Here is a 16750-nt window from a genome sequence, read left to right on the forward strand (position 1 = left end):
CAGAGTACCTATGTCCAGTTTTGTTGTCAAGAACAATGAATTTTATGGCACTAATCAATCAGTGGTACTTTTCCTTGAGTCCCTTCTTAAAGTTTACATGGTACTTTGAACAAAAATTCATTTTTGGCTCTGTTCTCTTCAAGAGAGGAAAAAAGGGCATGTAATACCAATAACCTACTTTTAACAGATGCCAAGGTAAATTTGAGTATTCTCAAAAGGTGCTGACTGGGTAGCTCTGCTTTGTTTAAGCAAAAGTGAGTCTGACATGAAAGCTGTCTTAGCAGGTACATGAAGACAGGTTGCAAGTAAATTATTAATCAGTGTCTTGGAGAATTGCCTGTTCCAATTAGTTCAAACCTCTCTGGTTATATCTACAAAATGGTCAAGTACAATCCATGACACAGTTCTTTGGTTTTGTTCCCAGTCTTTTGCTCTGGGACCTGTTTGTAGCAATCTGGGACTTCCTTCCCAAGCATAAGCACTTCCACAGAGAAATATTTCTGCCGTGGGAACAGGGACATGGGAACAATCCAGTCTGCCTAAAACCCAGGGTGACATGGAGCCAGGATATTGAAAAGTGTTGCAGTTTAAACTTTGCTTCTACTGTCCCTGTACTTCAGAGGTCACCTCAAACACAATCCTACCAGAAAACAGCACAACTATTGCATTCCAACAAGGATAAAAGATTTACATGTCACAACAAATGAGCTCACACATCTTATTGGAGAACTGTAATGCTGGCAGGTGTCACACACTGTTATATTGGTCACAGAAAAGCTGGTCATTTACAGCAGTCTAATTAGGATACTTCAGGTAACACAGTAACACAATCCTGGACAGCAGTTTATTGGGACCCTCAATACAAACTTAAGCATAGACTGAAATATCCCAAAGTAAATCAATTTTACTATTGCAAAGTCTGGATTTAATCTGGGGACGTAAAGATGAAGCTGTCTGCAATGTATCAATTATCAGTGAATGTTTTCACATCCATATATTGATAGTGGTTTTAAAAATTTAGTCAATATGGATGCTGCTTCTAGGAAAATATGTGAACTGCATTGCCACTAAACCTAAGGCAACACTTATTTTAATACACAAGAAAATTATTAGCTCCATAAGGATGCATCATTTGCTTCTCTGCTCTAGTTTCTTTAAACAAACATCCAGGTTGATCAAAGATTTCAAAGCTGTTGTAAGAATAGAATTTTGCAAACCTGAATGATAAAGCATGCTCAGAAAAACTATGGGAGAACTGAAACTGGAACTGTTTGCCTTTCATTTTTTAAAGGTTGCCTTAGCAACCAGGCTGGATAAAATGACTTAAGAAGCTTTTCATTTGCATCAGACCTGATTCAAACTATTACTTCAAAAGCCTGAAAACAGAAGTTAAAACACTCAGAATACTTCATTTTGGGTATACTCTGCTGACATACAGTGTGGGAATTTTCCATTGCCATTAAGAAATACAGTGAGATGACAGGCTGTCACCTTTTAAGATATACACTGCATGTGACTGCAAAACTTCTATATATCTCCATACTTTGCAGCCAACATGCCAACTGAACAGGTACTTGGAGTCTCCCAAGGCTATAGTTAGAGCAAGGATTCCTTCATCTTTAGCTGAAGACCTTTTAGAAATTCTAATACCAACATTTTCTGCATCACTCAGTGGAATGGAGAGACAGTTACATTTTAGTTTGTAGAAGTCAGCTCTGGTAGTCAGACATCTTCAAACAGCTCCCTCTGACTGGTAGTTTCCAGCTGACTGCATGCATGGGCAGAGTAAGCTGGTCTGTGCTTAGGCATTTGGGAAATTTAAAAATTAGGTAAGATATTAACAGGCAAAAGGGACATAATTACCAAACCCCATTTTACCCTCTGATTTATCAGAACACAGAGTAGTGCATCTTCAGAAGGCTCCTGGTGACAAACTGGCTAGGAATGAGCTCTTTCCTGCCCATGCACCTCACACCTTCCTGTGTTAGCTAAGAATTTGGAACAGGGTGGCAGCCTGGAAGCCTTAAGTTGGGTGTCACCCACTCAGCAGGCTGCAAGCCACCTTGTGAGCTCACTGCAACCCTGACAGGTAAGAGCCACCAGGAAGGGCACTCTGTCAGCCCCTGCACCCACAGCTTCCATCCAGAGGAACAGCAATCCCTGGCAGGAGGTGTGGGGAACAGTGAATGGAACCCGTGCCTGTGGGAAGATGGGCGAGGAGCACTCCAAAGAGCAGAGCTGGATGGGAACTGACAGCAATGCAGACGTGCTTGGCTCTGCAGAGCAAGGGTGCAAGGTCAAGGTGAAGGTCCAGAGGAGGGGTGCACAGAGCATAACATCCCTCCAGCCATGGAGCAGGCAATGCAGCACAGGTCAGGGCACAGCACCAGCAGCAAGGCAGAGTCCATGAGCCTGAGACCTCCGGCAGAGAGCAAAAAAACTGGATTTGAGCACAAATGGCACAGCAGTCACACAGGTGAGACGTGGGGCGTGGGAAGAAAAGGGATAGAGAGCGTGTGGATTTTAATCTTTTAATCTTTTTTCAGCTTGCACACAGCCAAACACTTAGGGAAGGAAGTAAAAAGCAGCATGCAGAGAAATTGCTAATATTTGGCTGGTTTTTCACAGCTGTATTTGTCACACTCCTTGCTTGTCACATACACACCTCACAGACCCTCACTGGCTCGTGAATCACAGGGTGAAGGCCACAGCTTTAGAAATGGGAGGGATTGTTAAAAAACACAACTGCAAGGATAAGAAGGAAGGAGATACAGAATATCAGGAAGAAGGGACTGGATTGTGTCACTTCTTTGATTTGCACTGGCAAATCAGCAATATCCACATTTAAAATCAAGCATACTGAGATACAATTTTTTTTCCCCTGACTGGCTCTGGTAACTAATAGCTCAGTGTTGCCAAATGCACTTAAACTCTGTCAGAACTTAAGAGTGGAATTCCTGCACCTCTCCAAGCAGTTATTCAATCTTTATTCTCTAGTTTGGCACTAGGAGCAGAAACAGAGCATCTGTGAGAGAAGTACAGAGACAACAATACAAGCTTTGCACTGGCAATAATGCAGTTAAGGGGAGCCATGTAATAAAAAAAAGATCCATTTTGTCTGCAAACTTGTCCACTCACAGATGCTAAAGCTCCAGCTAACATCACCAGCAGCAGCTGGCATTGCTGTGATGCTTTACACTCTGTCTGTGGGGCACGAGGAGCATTAGTGAATGACAGTGGAGCACCACATGTGCACACGCTCTCAGCAGGAAACCACAGAGCAATCACCACTTACAAGGTCCAGGGCTGCTGCCAGGATGGAGGCATCAGGGATGGTGCCTGGCTCACAGCAGTTCAGCAGAAACTGGAAGCGCTTCATGCCTTGGCGGATCGCTCCCAGGTTCACAACGTTCTTGGATTTTCCTCCTTCTTGTTTGGAGGCCAAGTGATCATCAAAGCTATGGCAACCTAAAGAGGGAGAGAGTATACAGAGGGGATGCAGGGAGGGGTAGAGAGAAGGGAACAGTCTCTCACCAGTAAAAAATGGGGAACAAAAATCTCGATGAGTACAGCCTCAGTGTAAATCTCTTTGTCTCCTTGTGTTATCTTGAAGATAACAGGTTCATTTTCACAACATTCCTGACTTCCATGAAACAGACATACAACTAGTCAGATTCTGGTACAAGTCATAGTGATATATGCCCAGAGCAGTCCCACCACACTCAGTGTGGAAGCCCAGGAGCTACTCCAACACAGGTGAACTAGGATGCTGTCTTTCCTCCCCACCTGTTTAACACAGATCATCTTGCTCACAGTCTTTTTTTTTTCCTTAATAATCTCCTACCTTACTTCTCTATTACCTTTTAGTTTAAAGTGCAGCATGCATAACCCTTATTCCTCATGGATCAATTTAGTAATATACCATCTACTAGGACAGAAAAATCAGTAGTGAATGTGTAGTCCATGTGGAAATCAAGCACTTTTTTCAGGCAAACATCTGCAATCTTCACAAGAGTGAAGAGGAATGTGAGACTGGCCTCAACTCCTAGATATCATCATTCCAGCCTCTCTCCCTTGAAGGGTCTTGTGCGCTTTGGGATGGAAAAGAGTTCAGTTCAAAAATGATGATGGCATCCCACCCTGGGGACAATTTTAAATTCGATGTATAGAGTTCACATCCTAAATCAACTAATCCAAATTAGCACTTCTAGTGCAGAAGATCATTATGCAGTTGGTAATGACAGAGTTGAGAGAATGGTAGAAAGACAGATTAGAAACAAGGAAAGCTGTTTGAAGGTCAAAGTGTTTGGTAAAAAAAAGAAAAGTCAGTTTCTGGGTTTTTTGTCTTTGCCCATAATACTCTCCCTGTTTACATCTAAAAGTACAAAATTTACAGAACACTGAAGGAAAAAGCACTAAAGAAGAGAACACAGAGTAGAGAATTCAAAATTGGTTTTAAATATAGATAATTTGAAAGACAAGAGTAAAAACATTAGGTCTACAGGACTTTTTGTCTACTTCAGGAAAGAAGGATGGCTGAAACTCACTTCCTAGAATTACTTGGAAAGCATTTATGCACCACAAAAAACGTCACAACAGAAAATAACAATGTAGATCTTCACTTTTCCCTAAAAGACAGAGGGATATCAAATTTCAAGAGACCTCTTTACAAATTCCTTGTCTTTTTTTTCTCCAGTGGAGCTGTACCTAGTTACCAGCAAACAAAATGTTCCTATGCTGGGAAAATACTCCATTGAAATGGATCAAACCAAGTGGAAAGTACAAGTAGAACGCTTACACATGTGAGCAGTTACAAACATCCTTCCAAGTCCTCCTGTTTCCTTATAGCTTTTATATATTATCTGAGCCTCCCTGCTATGACTGTCATAACAGCATCTTCAGTAAGTGCCCAAAGGAACATTTTGGGTCTGACATAAAAGCACTGTAACTCTATACATGGCTATGTGCTCTTAGTATAGGTAAAAAGAGGTATAGGTAAATATTTATTTACTTTAAAATAAATATTTTACACATGAATGTGTAAATATATATGTGTAGATATATGTATACATATGCACACATACAGATACACACACATATGTATGCTTACATACATCTGTAACACAGAATTTCCAGTGGTCTACATGATAAATCACAATGAAGATTACAGTTCATAAATAATGTCACAAATTGTTCTACCTTTTATAATTTCTAATGCAATTTATTTCTCCTTTATCCATTACCTCTTAAATTTGGTCTACTGTTAAAAAACCCAAAAACACAGGAGGAAACACCACATGAAAAAAAAAACAAGAGCAAAGTAATAGCATAACACCATGAATGACAGAAATGAGAAGGCAGAGAGAGGTTCCAGTATGCTGCTTATTATCAGATCTTGAGGGATTTAACAGTACACCCATCTGCCATTAAAAGGCTTTTATTCTCTCCTAGTTAAGCACAGAAAAATTGATCTGTCGGGAAGACAGGGAAGCACTGGAAATTTGAAGGCTCAGTGCACTGCTGCTGTAGAATTCTACTGGTTTATAAACTGTCCCACCACGAACAGGCTCTGATATCACTGTGCACATGCAAGCACAGACATACAGAGGGCAGATACAACTATTTCTGCTAAAGCCATGTGGCTCTCATTGAGTATCAGAGACCCTTGTAGATACAGTGATACAGCTTCCCTAACTGTCACACTTTGCCTCATAAACTTTTATTACTCTTGTATTAGCAAGATTAAAAAAAATAATTTTATACAGCAAATATTCTGTAAAGTTCTCACTGCCCCTCAGCCATTTCTAACCATTTTTAAAATATAGTGGAAGTATTTCACACCAACTTTAGCACAAAGCAGTGGATGAAGAAACCAATTCTTCCATTGCTGGGGAATGCTGCCAGACTACAACAAGGTGCTGAACTGATGCATTCTCGCAAAGGAACAATATTTTTCATCTAGGAGCTAATAGAAAGGCACCACCATTCACCAGTGGCAGATAATGACCCATTTACAGTGACAAGATATGCTTATATTTTGCAATTGTCACTTGCCTTAAAAATGACTTAAATGCATTACACTGCAGGCCTGGGACAGGTGATGGCAAAATACACACAATGCAATGTCAAAGTGCAATGTCAGAAGAAAACCAAACATAATGCCAGAAAATGCAGTATATTATAAAACTACAGAAATCATGCTAAAAAATAAAATTGACTCCTTTTTGTGTGTTTTTGGGAATCCAGTTGTGTTGCCTTAAAAAAAAAGTAACAGAACTTCAAGAGACAAGGTTATCCCCCTGGCAAGAAGGATGTGCTTTGAGCTGACAACATGAGCATGTCAATGACTGCATGATATCTTAAAACAGATTATACCATGACCTTGTATTATTCATAAAAGCACTTTTCAGACATTGCTGACTTTGAAAATACATAACAATTAAATACACTTCTGTGGAACAGAAAAGGAATGTTTCTATTCTTATGTTGTGTGCTAAGAAAAAGGGACAGCATCCCTAACAAATGGTATGCAGAGACTAGACATGCAAACACAGAAGAAAAGAGATAATTACAACAAGGTTTGTGTAGGGTTTTCCATTTCTGTGCTGATATTTGCTAAAACTGTCAAATAGTTACAAATTGAAAAAACAAAACTAAACAAAAAAACGGATGGAATTGTTGTATTGGACAACAGAAGATTTACACACCTAATTTTGAACTGAATAAGTGCTTTGAAGCAAGTATTAATTTTTCAAATTTGATTTGATTTTAAAAGCCCAAATGTTGTATTGCATAATTTATTTGGATAATCTGAATTTTTTTTAGAAAAAAGATTTTACCACAGCTTTTTTTCTAAATCAAAACAAAAGCAAGAAGGAAGGGAAAGAAAACAGTTACAAAGACTAAAAAATTGGAGAAGGCTACGATGGAGACAAAAACCATGGAGAAAGCAGGAAAAAAGGGAAAGGGGTAAAATACAGAAAGAAATATATTTTTAAAAAATGATAAAAAGAAAGCAAAAAGGAGACGAGAACCCTGATTTCTAACCATCTTTTTCTTCTGTGTGATGGAGCTTGGATGGGTGTCTTCGGCAGGTGCGCCATTTACCAAGACGCTTGAAGAAATTCTCCTCTTCGTCTCGCCCGTTGTCCAGGCCTCCTCCTGGCCCCCCTCCTTCTGACAGCTTCACTGCGCTGGTAAACTTCACCTGTGCAGGGACAGAGGGGCTGGTCAGCCTGGGGAACCTGCTTAGACACTCATTGGTTGGGCACAAACATCTACAGAGGGGCTGTGAGGGTCACCAGAGTAACACAGCTGGCTCTGGCACGGATTTACATACGCTGAAGCACTTCATCTTTTAAGCTTTCTGCTTAAAGGATTGGTCCTTCTTGAGAGGCTGTGGAAGGACAAAGAAGGAAGGAGAAATGTGACCAAAAATTAAAGCTTAAATGTGTTGACAGAGCCTGCGCTTTCCTCTGAGTGCACCAGAGCAGTGTATGTTTAACCTAGCCTTCACCTTGAGGTACAGAAGTCCAGTGTCAAATTGCCATGGCTCTACTCTGGAGACTTCTCTGACAGTCTTGTTAGCTGCAAAGTCCATATTGAATAAAAATGTTCCCATGTGCAGCTCAAACCAGCCAGATCCTGCCTTTTTAAGCTCTCTGTAATCCAGCCTGACACATTTACCTTGGAGCTCTGCCTGATGAAGGAGAGACGGTCGACAGAGCTGATATCCAGGAGATCTTCCACCCCATCAGCCAGGCCAGAGAGGGAGGAGCGCTTCAGCCAGTTCCCTGTCACAGAACGAGCCACTCAGTGCAAATCTAAGCATTCTTCCTGGAATAATCTATTTCTCCACAGTGGCCACACTAAAGTGTGGGAAAATGAGAGACAAGCAAAAAGTAACATTTTCATGTAACATGTATTAACTACCGTGCCAGGCCAGGTCCTGGGAATTGTAAGGGATATATTCTCTGTCAAACAAATGTTAATTTGGAATATTTCTCTTTCACAGACAGGAACAGTGCCTGTGGGATTTCAGTACTAGCCTACTATATTGGAGGAAAAGTTTCACTAATCTATTTTGACAAAAATATCCCCTGATCTCTTTGGAAAATTGCTTACATTTCCCTTTGCCTCACTTCCACATCTACAAAATGGAGCGAGAGCAATCACAGCTTCTTTTGGGAGAATATACAGACAATAAGGAACTGTGCTGCAGCATTTCTTAAGACAGCTATGTCTAGCTGTGTTTCTCTGCACATGCAATAGGTATATAGAATAGAAAGAGACATACATTTACCTATGGGGAGTTTGAGTTTCTTTCGGAGGGAGATGCGTCGGGAGCGAGAGCGGGAGCGCCTGTCTGTGGTGGTTCCAGAGTGAGCCGTGGTGCACTCGGACGTGTCCTGCTCAGACTGACTGCTGGTGTCACTGGCTGCACTTTGTGACTTAAACATCTTCCTCCAGAAGTCCTTGCGTCCCAGATTGGCCCCTTGGATCTGCTCATCACTGGAACAGAAGGGATGCAAAGCGTGAACTGCATTTCAGTGAAGTTTGGATGCTCAGGGAAACAAAATCTCCTTTCTGCAGCACACTCCTAACCTCTCTATTGCTTGAGGTTGTTTGATTTTGAATTCCAGATATACTGCTCTTAGTGAGACAAGCTTGACAACACACTCAGTGTTGTTCAAGACACAAAATAACCATCATTTCTGCCCTTAGGCACTGTGGCAGAACATCATCCCCCTCTACCATAGACAGCTTATCTGCTCTGTCCATCAGACATGCGGTGCACATGGGTGAGATAACCCAGGCCAGACAGATGCCCAAAAGGGAGTTCTCTCTGGTTATTATCAGACAATGAACATCCCTCACCTTGAGAGCAAGGTGTAAAGAGATAAGTGAGCAATCCTTAACTGAGAGACACTTTACAACTATAAAAGCTACACAAAGTTTCATGGAGGCACAAGTCTCCTACACACTCCCTGGAAACCTGTAGGGCTCCTTCCCCAAGCTTGGATGCATCCTGGTGGTTACTTCTCTAGAAATTGAGAGCAAAAGATTTTTTATATATGCCTCACCAGAAACAGATAGTAAGATACATTGAAGCCTCATCTAAACTATTTCTTCTCTAGCTGTCATATAGGTACCTTATTATTACAGCGCACCAAATTGTTCATCTACTAGTTGTCTCTTTTGTTTATCCTGTGTGGCAAGTAATCTTTTAAAGTCATATGACAGTTAAATTTGTGTCCATTAAATAAATAATTCATTTTGTAATAGACCTAATTGGCTGTTACTAAGAATGTGAGGAGTGAGAGCAATCTGGGGTGCAGGCTGCCCCTAAAAAGAGGTACTGCCAGAAATCTGAGTCAAAGGAAGGACTTGTTCAGGCTCTCCTCTCCATTCATAACATGCATTGAAGAGGTCATTCCAATTTTTAGTTTCTACACATGAAAGTAAACCACCTTCTTTACGTCACAATGAACTACATTTATAAGACCACATTAGTAATTTCTACAAGCATTTGTACCAGAAAGCTTTAGGACATGACAACAGCTCATTTAGAACTGGAATTGGGACAACATTTTTAACTATATTCTTGAGATGTCCCACAGCTATGGCAGGGGTCAGAGAGGAACAACTTGCTACAATCCTGCAGAGCAGTAAAAGGCTTTGTATTATCCCTGCTGTCTCAGCAATAGTGAGACTTTGCAGGCTCAATTAAGGCAGGATGTGATGTAGAGCTCTGGGCCCTTGTGCAAGCAATGTCTTCATGCAGTGCTTCTCAAAGCTCTTTAACAAGACAGACATGTATTCAGAGGAGTTAAATGACTTGCCCAAAAATTACTTAGGGACCAGTGCCCATTTGCATAATTTCCTAAAATTCTCAAGAGTATTGTCTAATTTTAATTCAATAGTAAATGGCAGAATTCTTTGGACATAGATTTCAGATGCACAATGCCAACAGCAGGTTGATTCCCTGTGCTGAAAAGGGAACTACAGCAATCTTCAGAGCCCGAGGCAGGTCAGGAATGGGCAGGCTCACTGAAGTATTAATGCCTCTGAGCAACAACTTGGAAGCTGAAAAATAATAAAATCCTCACCCAGGAGTACAAACAAATCTTGGAGAACAGTAGTGGTTAAATCTCTGAGGAATTAACATGCCCTGGTAGCATGGTACAATACTGACAAATCTCCTGCACTGCCATTTGCAAACCTCTGCTGTTTCCCTACCAAAACCAGGATGGGTGCAGTTGGCAGCACTGAAAACAGGCATTACCCTGTTGGTTGCAGAAGCTCCTGTGTAGACACTCAACAGTTTGCTGTACCATCCAAGCAGGTGAGTCTGCTCTCCTGCCCCTTTGCACCAACCCCAGAAGGGAGCTGCTGGCATGAACACGTTGAACAATTCAATATTTATATATTTACTTACTGCTCTGGAGTCTGCATGGGGCGGCTTGAGACGTAACTCCGGCACTCATCGGGGGCAGCAGAGGCCTGCCCTTTGTCAATGATGACACTTCCTGCCTCAGATCTACACAAGATAAGACAAAATAAATCATCAGCCAAAGCAAATGGATGGCCCATCTCATGGTCATCAAATAGAACTGCACATGGAAACCTGCAAAGCAGCTTTAGAGAGGCACTCTCTCCTTAGCAGCTCACATATTATTCCCAAAAAAAGGCATCAGCTCCTAGCAGCAAAGCCAAGGTTTTCAGGACTTTTTCAACTCTCTTAATCCTCCTTCCCAACATTTTAAGAACACAAATTCCTCAAAGCACCAGAGGACATTTCTTTTTGATAAAGAAGCATGTCAGTATTAGATTTCTTCTGGGACTTGTTTTGCATACCAGGGTTTGCCTGTCAGAAAAACAGGTACACATCCCAAAGGATGTGGATGCATATTAAAAAGTACATCCACTGAGTGTTTTGGGAGTGGCACTGTGCTTCCTAGCGCTCTTAACCTCTCCTTGTCCCAGTGTTTCCTGTTCTCTTATGCCTCTTATATAAGACTGCCAATGATTTTCTCTGCAAATTTGTTGCAGTCTCAGATCATTAAACTTTAAAGGAGGCTGCTGCCACAGCAAAAGTCTGTACATCAAGAACTGACAAGCTATAAATATGAAACAATCCTCTGGGACTTCCTATATTTGTGTTTGGCACAGATAGCCATAGAGTCATATGCAAGTCAGTCATTTACCTTCTCCCTCCTGACACTCACCTTTTGCTCCCAGAAGGTTTTGGCTCTTGCTCTGTTTCCTCTGTCTTTTTTCCTGGTATTAACTTTTCAGCACTGTCCAAGAGGGCACTGAGTGCCACCCTCCTGAATACATTCCCATGGGCCTCCTTGATAAACTGCACCAGCTGTCGGATATCACAGTACAAGCCCTGAGCAGCAAGACACCATGGAAAAAACAATACAAACAAATTCAGTCTGCAGCTTCTAAAGAAGCAGTGAGAGTCAGTACAGTCTGAGGTACTTCACCAGGCCATTACTTCTCCTCTGGTTGTTGTGTGATCTACTCTTCAGGTGTATGGTTTGTGGTTTTTGGCTGGAAACTCATAGTGCAGAACAACATGATCTGCATTGGGATATTGCAGATGGAGAGGTATCAGAGGCTAAAAGAAAACCTGTGAAATGAGGGAGCTACAAACTTAAAGTTTGCTTTATACCATTCATCTAGACCACAAACTTAAAAGGCACAAAATACCTCAGGTGTATGTGAGAGGATGTAGAGTGCAAACAACTGCATGTTTTTTTCAGAACCAGTGGGTATCTTGGGAATTTTTTTCATTATTTTAGAGCTTCACATGACATGAAGAGAGAGGAATGACTCACTCATTCCCCAACCTCCCTCCTACACTCAAAGCCCTTTTTAGTTCTGAACATCCATACACATCTGTGATGTGCAAATCACCTCTATATCTGAGGGCAAGGGGATGGAGGGAACAGTTTTACAGGGCTTGAATTTTGATCTGTGAGCTTTCCTGAAAGACCTTGGATTATTCTGAAGATTCTCAGCAAGGAACAAAGGAAAATGAAAAAAAACCCAAACCCCCAACATGCTTATAACTGCATCTCTATCATGATTAAGGTTTTTTTAAAAAGTAAGATACAGACCACAAGATTTACTTTAAACAATTCCAAAACAACAATAAATCTACATGCTGTATTCTCCATACAGGCACAATTAACAGTGTTACCCTTAGGGATAAATTTCACCTTGCACACTAAAATAGGCCCTAGAAAAAAACACAATTTATAAGAAAAATTTACCCTTGGTGCTCCTAATCTAGGTCCAATAATGGGGCATGTTTTTCTGTATGTCACCAAATAATCTCTTATGAGAAACACTCCAAAGGAGGAATATCCCTAAGAACTAGAGGATTTGGACACAGGTAGACTACATTGCTGGTTTAAGGCATTTATGTGGTTTTCCTTCTCCTACTGCCCTCACCTCACAGAGCACTACTGCCCCTTTAGCTGGACTTCAGTGTCTCTGCATCTCTGCTGTAATGATGGAATACAAGAATATTTCTTGTTTGCTTCCATGAAAAATCCTAATTTCTAATAAAGCAGGCCTGAGACAAGCTGCTAGAGTATATCAGTTTGGGAGAAGAGCACTCATGTCACTCAGTCTACTGACTGCTCTGGGAAGACAGCACATACATAGCAAAAATCAACCCCTTCCTTTCCTCCACGTGTTCAGTAAATTGAATGGCTGCCTAAACCTTGGGAAGACCTACCAAGATGCTGTTCAGTAATTCACATAGTCTGGCACCAGAGGGCCACATGGTTAACCAAGTGATCTGCCTCTGACTTTGCTGAAAGGTGAGTCGTTGCAGCTGTGGTCTTAGAATCACAGAGTAACTGAGGCTGGAAATGACCACTGAGATCCTTGAATCCAACCATTAACACAGCACTGTCAGGTCCACCAAAAAACCATGTCCCTGCTTCCACATTCACATTCATATCTTTAAAATCCCTTCAGGGATAGTGATTTTGATCACTTGTGGTTGTAGCTTTTATATTTTTCATATAAGGGGATGGTAAGCTCTCTTCACAGAGTAGGTAGACAAAACAATTCCTTCTCTAGCTGGGGGCCAAGGACAAATGATCCAAATTTCAGGCCCAAGAGCATAAACAACGTGGACTGAAGAGAGAAAAACAAGAAGGATGGGACTTCATAACCTAAAGCTGTAATTGGACAATTACTCCAATATGCAAATGGACCAGAACTTATAAAAGTGACAGACCCTGTGACCAGTCATCCATTTTGTGACCATTTTGGTTCATCTTGGGTGCAGCTCTGGCTGGGCTCTTGTGCTGCAGCCTTGGCTGGGCTCTTGTGCTGCCCAAGGTGGATCCATTGAGGCCTTTTAATAAATCCCTACTTTATTCTTTATCTAGCCTCTGTTCTAGGTCAGCCTTCACAAGGCATCAACTTCACCATTTCCCTGAGCAGCCAGTTCCAACACCTGACCTTCCATTTCAGTGAAGACATTTTTTCCTAATATCTAACGTAGATCTCATCTGATGCATCTTGAGACCATTTCCTTTTGTCCTGTCACTTTTACTTGGGGCAAGAGACTGACCCACACATTGATACAACCTCTGTCAGGAAGCTGTAGAGAGCAAGAAGCTCTCCCCTGAGCCTCCTTTTCTCCAGGCTAAGCAACTCTGTTTCCCTCAGCTGTTCCTTGTAAGACATGTGCTCCAGACTCTTTCCCAGCCCCATTTCCATTTTTTAGGGAAAAAACTTCAGGGTGTCCCCAGATTCTGAGATGCAGCTTCACTAGTGCCCAGTACAGGGAGACAATCACTTTAACTTGGCATCAAGGGCTTACCAGGTTTTCTGGGCTGTGGAGCTCGTGTGTGGTGGATGCACAGCGAGTGATCAATGACTTGAACATGGCACTCACAATAATGCCTTCCACACTCTGGGCTGTAGACTTGTTGTCCACTGTGGTGAAGTTATTCCCAAATCCAGCCTTATCTGTAAAATTCAAGTGTAAGCAAGCCATCTTGTTGGGAACAGTTTAAAAGAGAGGGCTTAAAGACACACATAAAGAGATTATGATTATGATATATGAGACAACTTCCCACCTAATATCCTGTGCTCAGTTCTCTCAGTCCCACCCCACAAAAATATAGCAGAAACAAAGGGTAAAATGTATTATAAATATGGAAGTATTTCCCAGAAATAGATGTATTATGAAAAGGATTGAAAGTATCAGGACAATTCTAGTTTTGCACTATCCACACCTCTCTTATAAAGAAGTGCAGAATAAGGCTTAAAATTTGAACAATAATACCAGTTTTTCGAGTTATTCTACGGGATAAGAGGTGTTTGATTAAGCAGCAAACTGCCAACACCCATGAAACAAAAATCTTCTGAACTATAGGAATGTTTTTCTCGGAAGGTGCACAAGAACACCAAGCTTTCAGAAAGACTCAAAAAATAATTACGCATTTACATGAATTACAAAAAACATCCCAGTTTCCTGAGATGAGAGAAAAGACTCTCAAGAGCTGCATAAGCTGTCATATTTCAAAGAATAAGCCAGTCAATAATTGATGAATACTTAGGAAATGTCATATGGGAATCTTCCTCATGAAAGCTGGCTATATAATGTTCTTTGATGCTTCCCCTGAAATTCCTGGCATCAAAGACAGGCTAATAAATTAGTCAGCCTCCCTGAGTGTTTCAGGGGAGCTATTCCTACTCTGTAAACAGCCACTCTTAAATCATGTTGTTTCATGCAGTGACCAAGCATAAATGTTTGATTGTTCTAATGCAGAACATAATTTTCCTAACTTAAAAAAAAATTCCTCAAACCCCCCTATGTACACACATGTATTTGTAACTGCAGGCATATGCATCTGTGTGTCCATATTCTCATTCATTCAAGCAGCTCTTATTGCTTACTGTGCTGCCTTATAAGCTCTGAGGCACTCAGGGGGTTTTAAAGCTCAATTATACCTCCTTATTCAGAATAAACTGTGTATTAAACTGGCCATTCCCCTGGTGCCTTGTCATGTCATGAAGCAGAAAACTTCCTGCCCCAGGCATGGTTCAATGAAAATCTCTTCTGTGAAAAGCCATGAACAAGAAGTAAGATGAATCAAAGGGAGCCCTTCAATGTCAGGTGCATTGTGTGCTACAAGATCTAGAGGCAAGGTGGTCAGATCCAAAGAGATCCAGCTCCCTTGGCCTCCACTGCCTAAGGATTCAGTTTATATATTCTGAGAACAGCAAATCACATTTTGTAGTTTGTGAAGGACAAGAATGTGGCTTCTGATGGCACAGTTTAAGACACACAAGTGACTGATGCCAGGAGTACTCACTGTCAGTGACTGGCTCCATGCAGAATCCCAGTAAAGCATGCAGGAAATCCACCACGTTATTGAGAGAATCCTTGTTCACGTAATCTCTCACCGTCTGCCGGAATTGCATCTTGTCCAGTTTGTACAGCTTGGTCAGGCAGTTCTGGGCCTGCAACAGTGCCCATCAAATCATATCACATCAAAGTACATGCTCAAGTTTTGCTAACAAGAACAAGGTGACTGCACTTAGCTGTCTCTGAACGGTCCCATAACAGGACAGGTTCACCTCTGGAGCCACCAAGAAATTCAGCACCAAAGAGAGTGCACCGGTATGGGTGCCACTATTTGAGGTGGTGATAAAGCCACTACCAGCTCTATCTCCTGTCCTCTCTTCCTGTGCCCAACCCCAAAGCAAAATCTCACTGGATGTAAATGAACTGGGAATGCACCACCTCTGTCAATGCTCAGTGCCTTGGTGGAACAGGATCTTAGCCTCAGGCACTTGATTTTCACCCTCCAGATCAGACCCAACCTACTGAATGCCCCTATATCCAATTTACATCATACAAAACACTAACTTTTTACTTAAAAACTATTAATTGTCAACTTCTTATCACAAAACTAGCCATTCTACTGGGACCCCATGAAGCCTGGAGCTAAAAGAATCTAAAATATCATCTCTACAGGAAACATGAACTCTCCTCTTATCTACTGTAGGATGCTTAACTTTCTAGTAAACTCAGACATGATTGTCCACACAGTCAACACAAACGCTGCATGCAAAGCAGTTTGGCCAGACAAACACACAGAAAATGCAGCAGACTTACACATGTAGAGAAATGTTTTCCTCAATTCTATGGGCCTGATAAGAATCTTGGTTCCAAGAGACTTATTTATCTATACTTGATGTTATGCATAGGTCTAAATGCTTTGCTGGCTCAGCTCCAAAGGAAAACTCTATCTGACATGGTGATGAATATGGAACCTGTTCAACCAGTGCTCTGTGCAGAGCCTTTCTACTGCTACCACTGGGACTCTCTTGTCCAATTGTGTCCACTCCTGCAGCACCTGGAAATCTAGCTAACACAAGAACACTGCAAGGACAAAGAGCAGCCAATCCATCTCTGAGAAATCAGCCTCAGAGCCCAGAATCTATTTACAGCTCTGTTGGCACAGCTCAAGCTAACCAAAGCCATGGAGAAGAATGTGGTTCACACACATCCCATGGGATAAGTAAACTCTCATTACAGTCATGGAAAATGCTCCCTTCTGCAAGCACACAAGGTGAGGAGGAGGCACGCACTGAGAAGGCCTTTGAAAGGCTCCCATTTAACAGGGAGTTGGACTGATCTCAAGGAGACAAACTCTTCTGGATTAAATCTGATGTCTGGGCTACATTCTGGGCACTTTCCAAC

The 16750-nt window shown here is 41.6% G+C and overlaps 1 protein-coding gene across 15 annotated transcripts in view; it reads right to left on the minus strand.

The window, feature by feature from the left end:
* UNC80 (unc-80 homolog, NALCN channel complex subunit) overlaps positions 1-16750 on the minus strand; it is a 122628-nt gene that overhangs the window by 77993 nt on the left and 27885 nt on the right. For 9 of the 15 annotated variants that reach the window (XM_074548052.1, XM_074548050.1, XM_074548051.1 and 6 more), the window contains 8 exons: positions 15357-15504; positions 13856-14004; positions 11229-11395; positions 10439-10540; positions 8297-8511; positions 7687-7793; positions 7048-7207; positions 3296-3468 (listed from right to left, as the gene is read on the minus strand). In XM_074548052.1, coding sequence (XP_074404153.1) covers positions 3296-3468; positions 7048-7207; positions 7687-7793; positions 8297-8511; positions 10439-10540; positions 11229-11395; positions 13856-14004; positions 15357-15504 — 1221 coding nt within the window. The remainder of the gene's footprint in view (positions 1-3295; positions 3469-7047; positions 7208-7686; positions 7794-8296; positions 8512-10438; positions 10541-11228; positions 11396-13855; positions 14005-15356; positions 15505-16750) is intronic. The other 6 variants (XM_074548053.1, XM_026793375.2, XM_026793374.2 and 3 more) reach the window with 3 other exon arrangements.

This window comes from Zonotrichia albicollis, chromosome 10 (assembly GCF_047830755.1).
Source record: "Zonotrichia albicollis isolate bZonAlb1 chromosome 10, bZonAlb1.hap1, whole genome shotgun sequence".
NCBI lineage: Eukaryota > Metazoa > Chordata > Aves > Passeriformes > Passerellidae > Zonotrichia > Zonotrichia albicollis.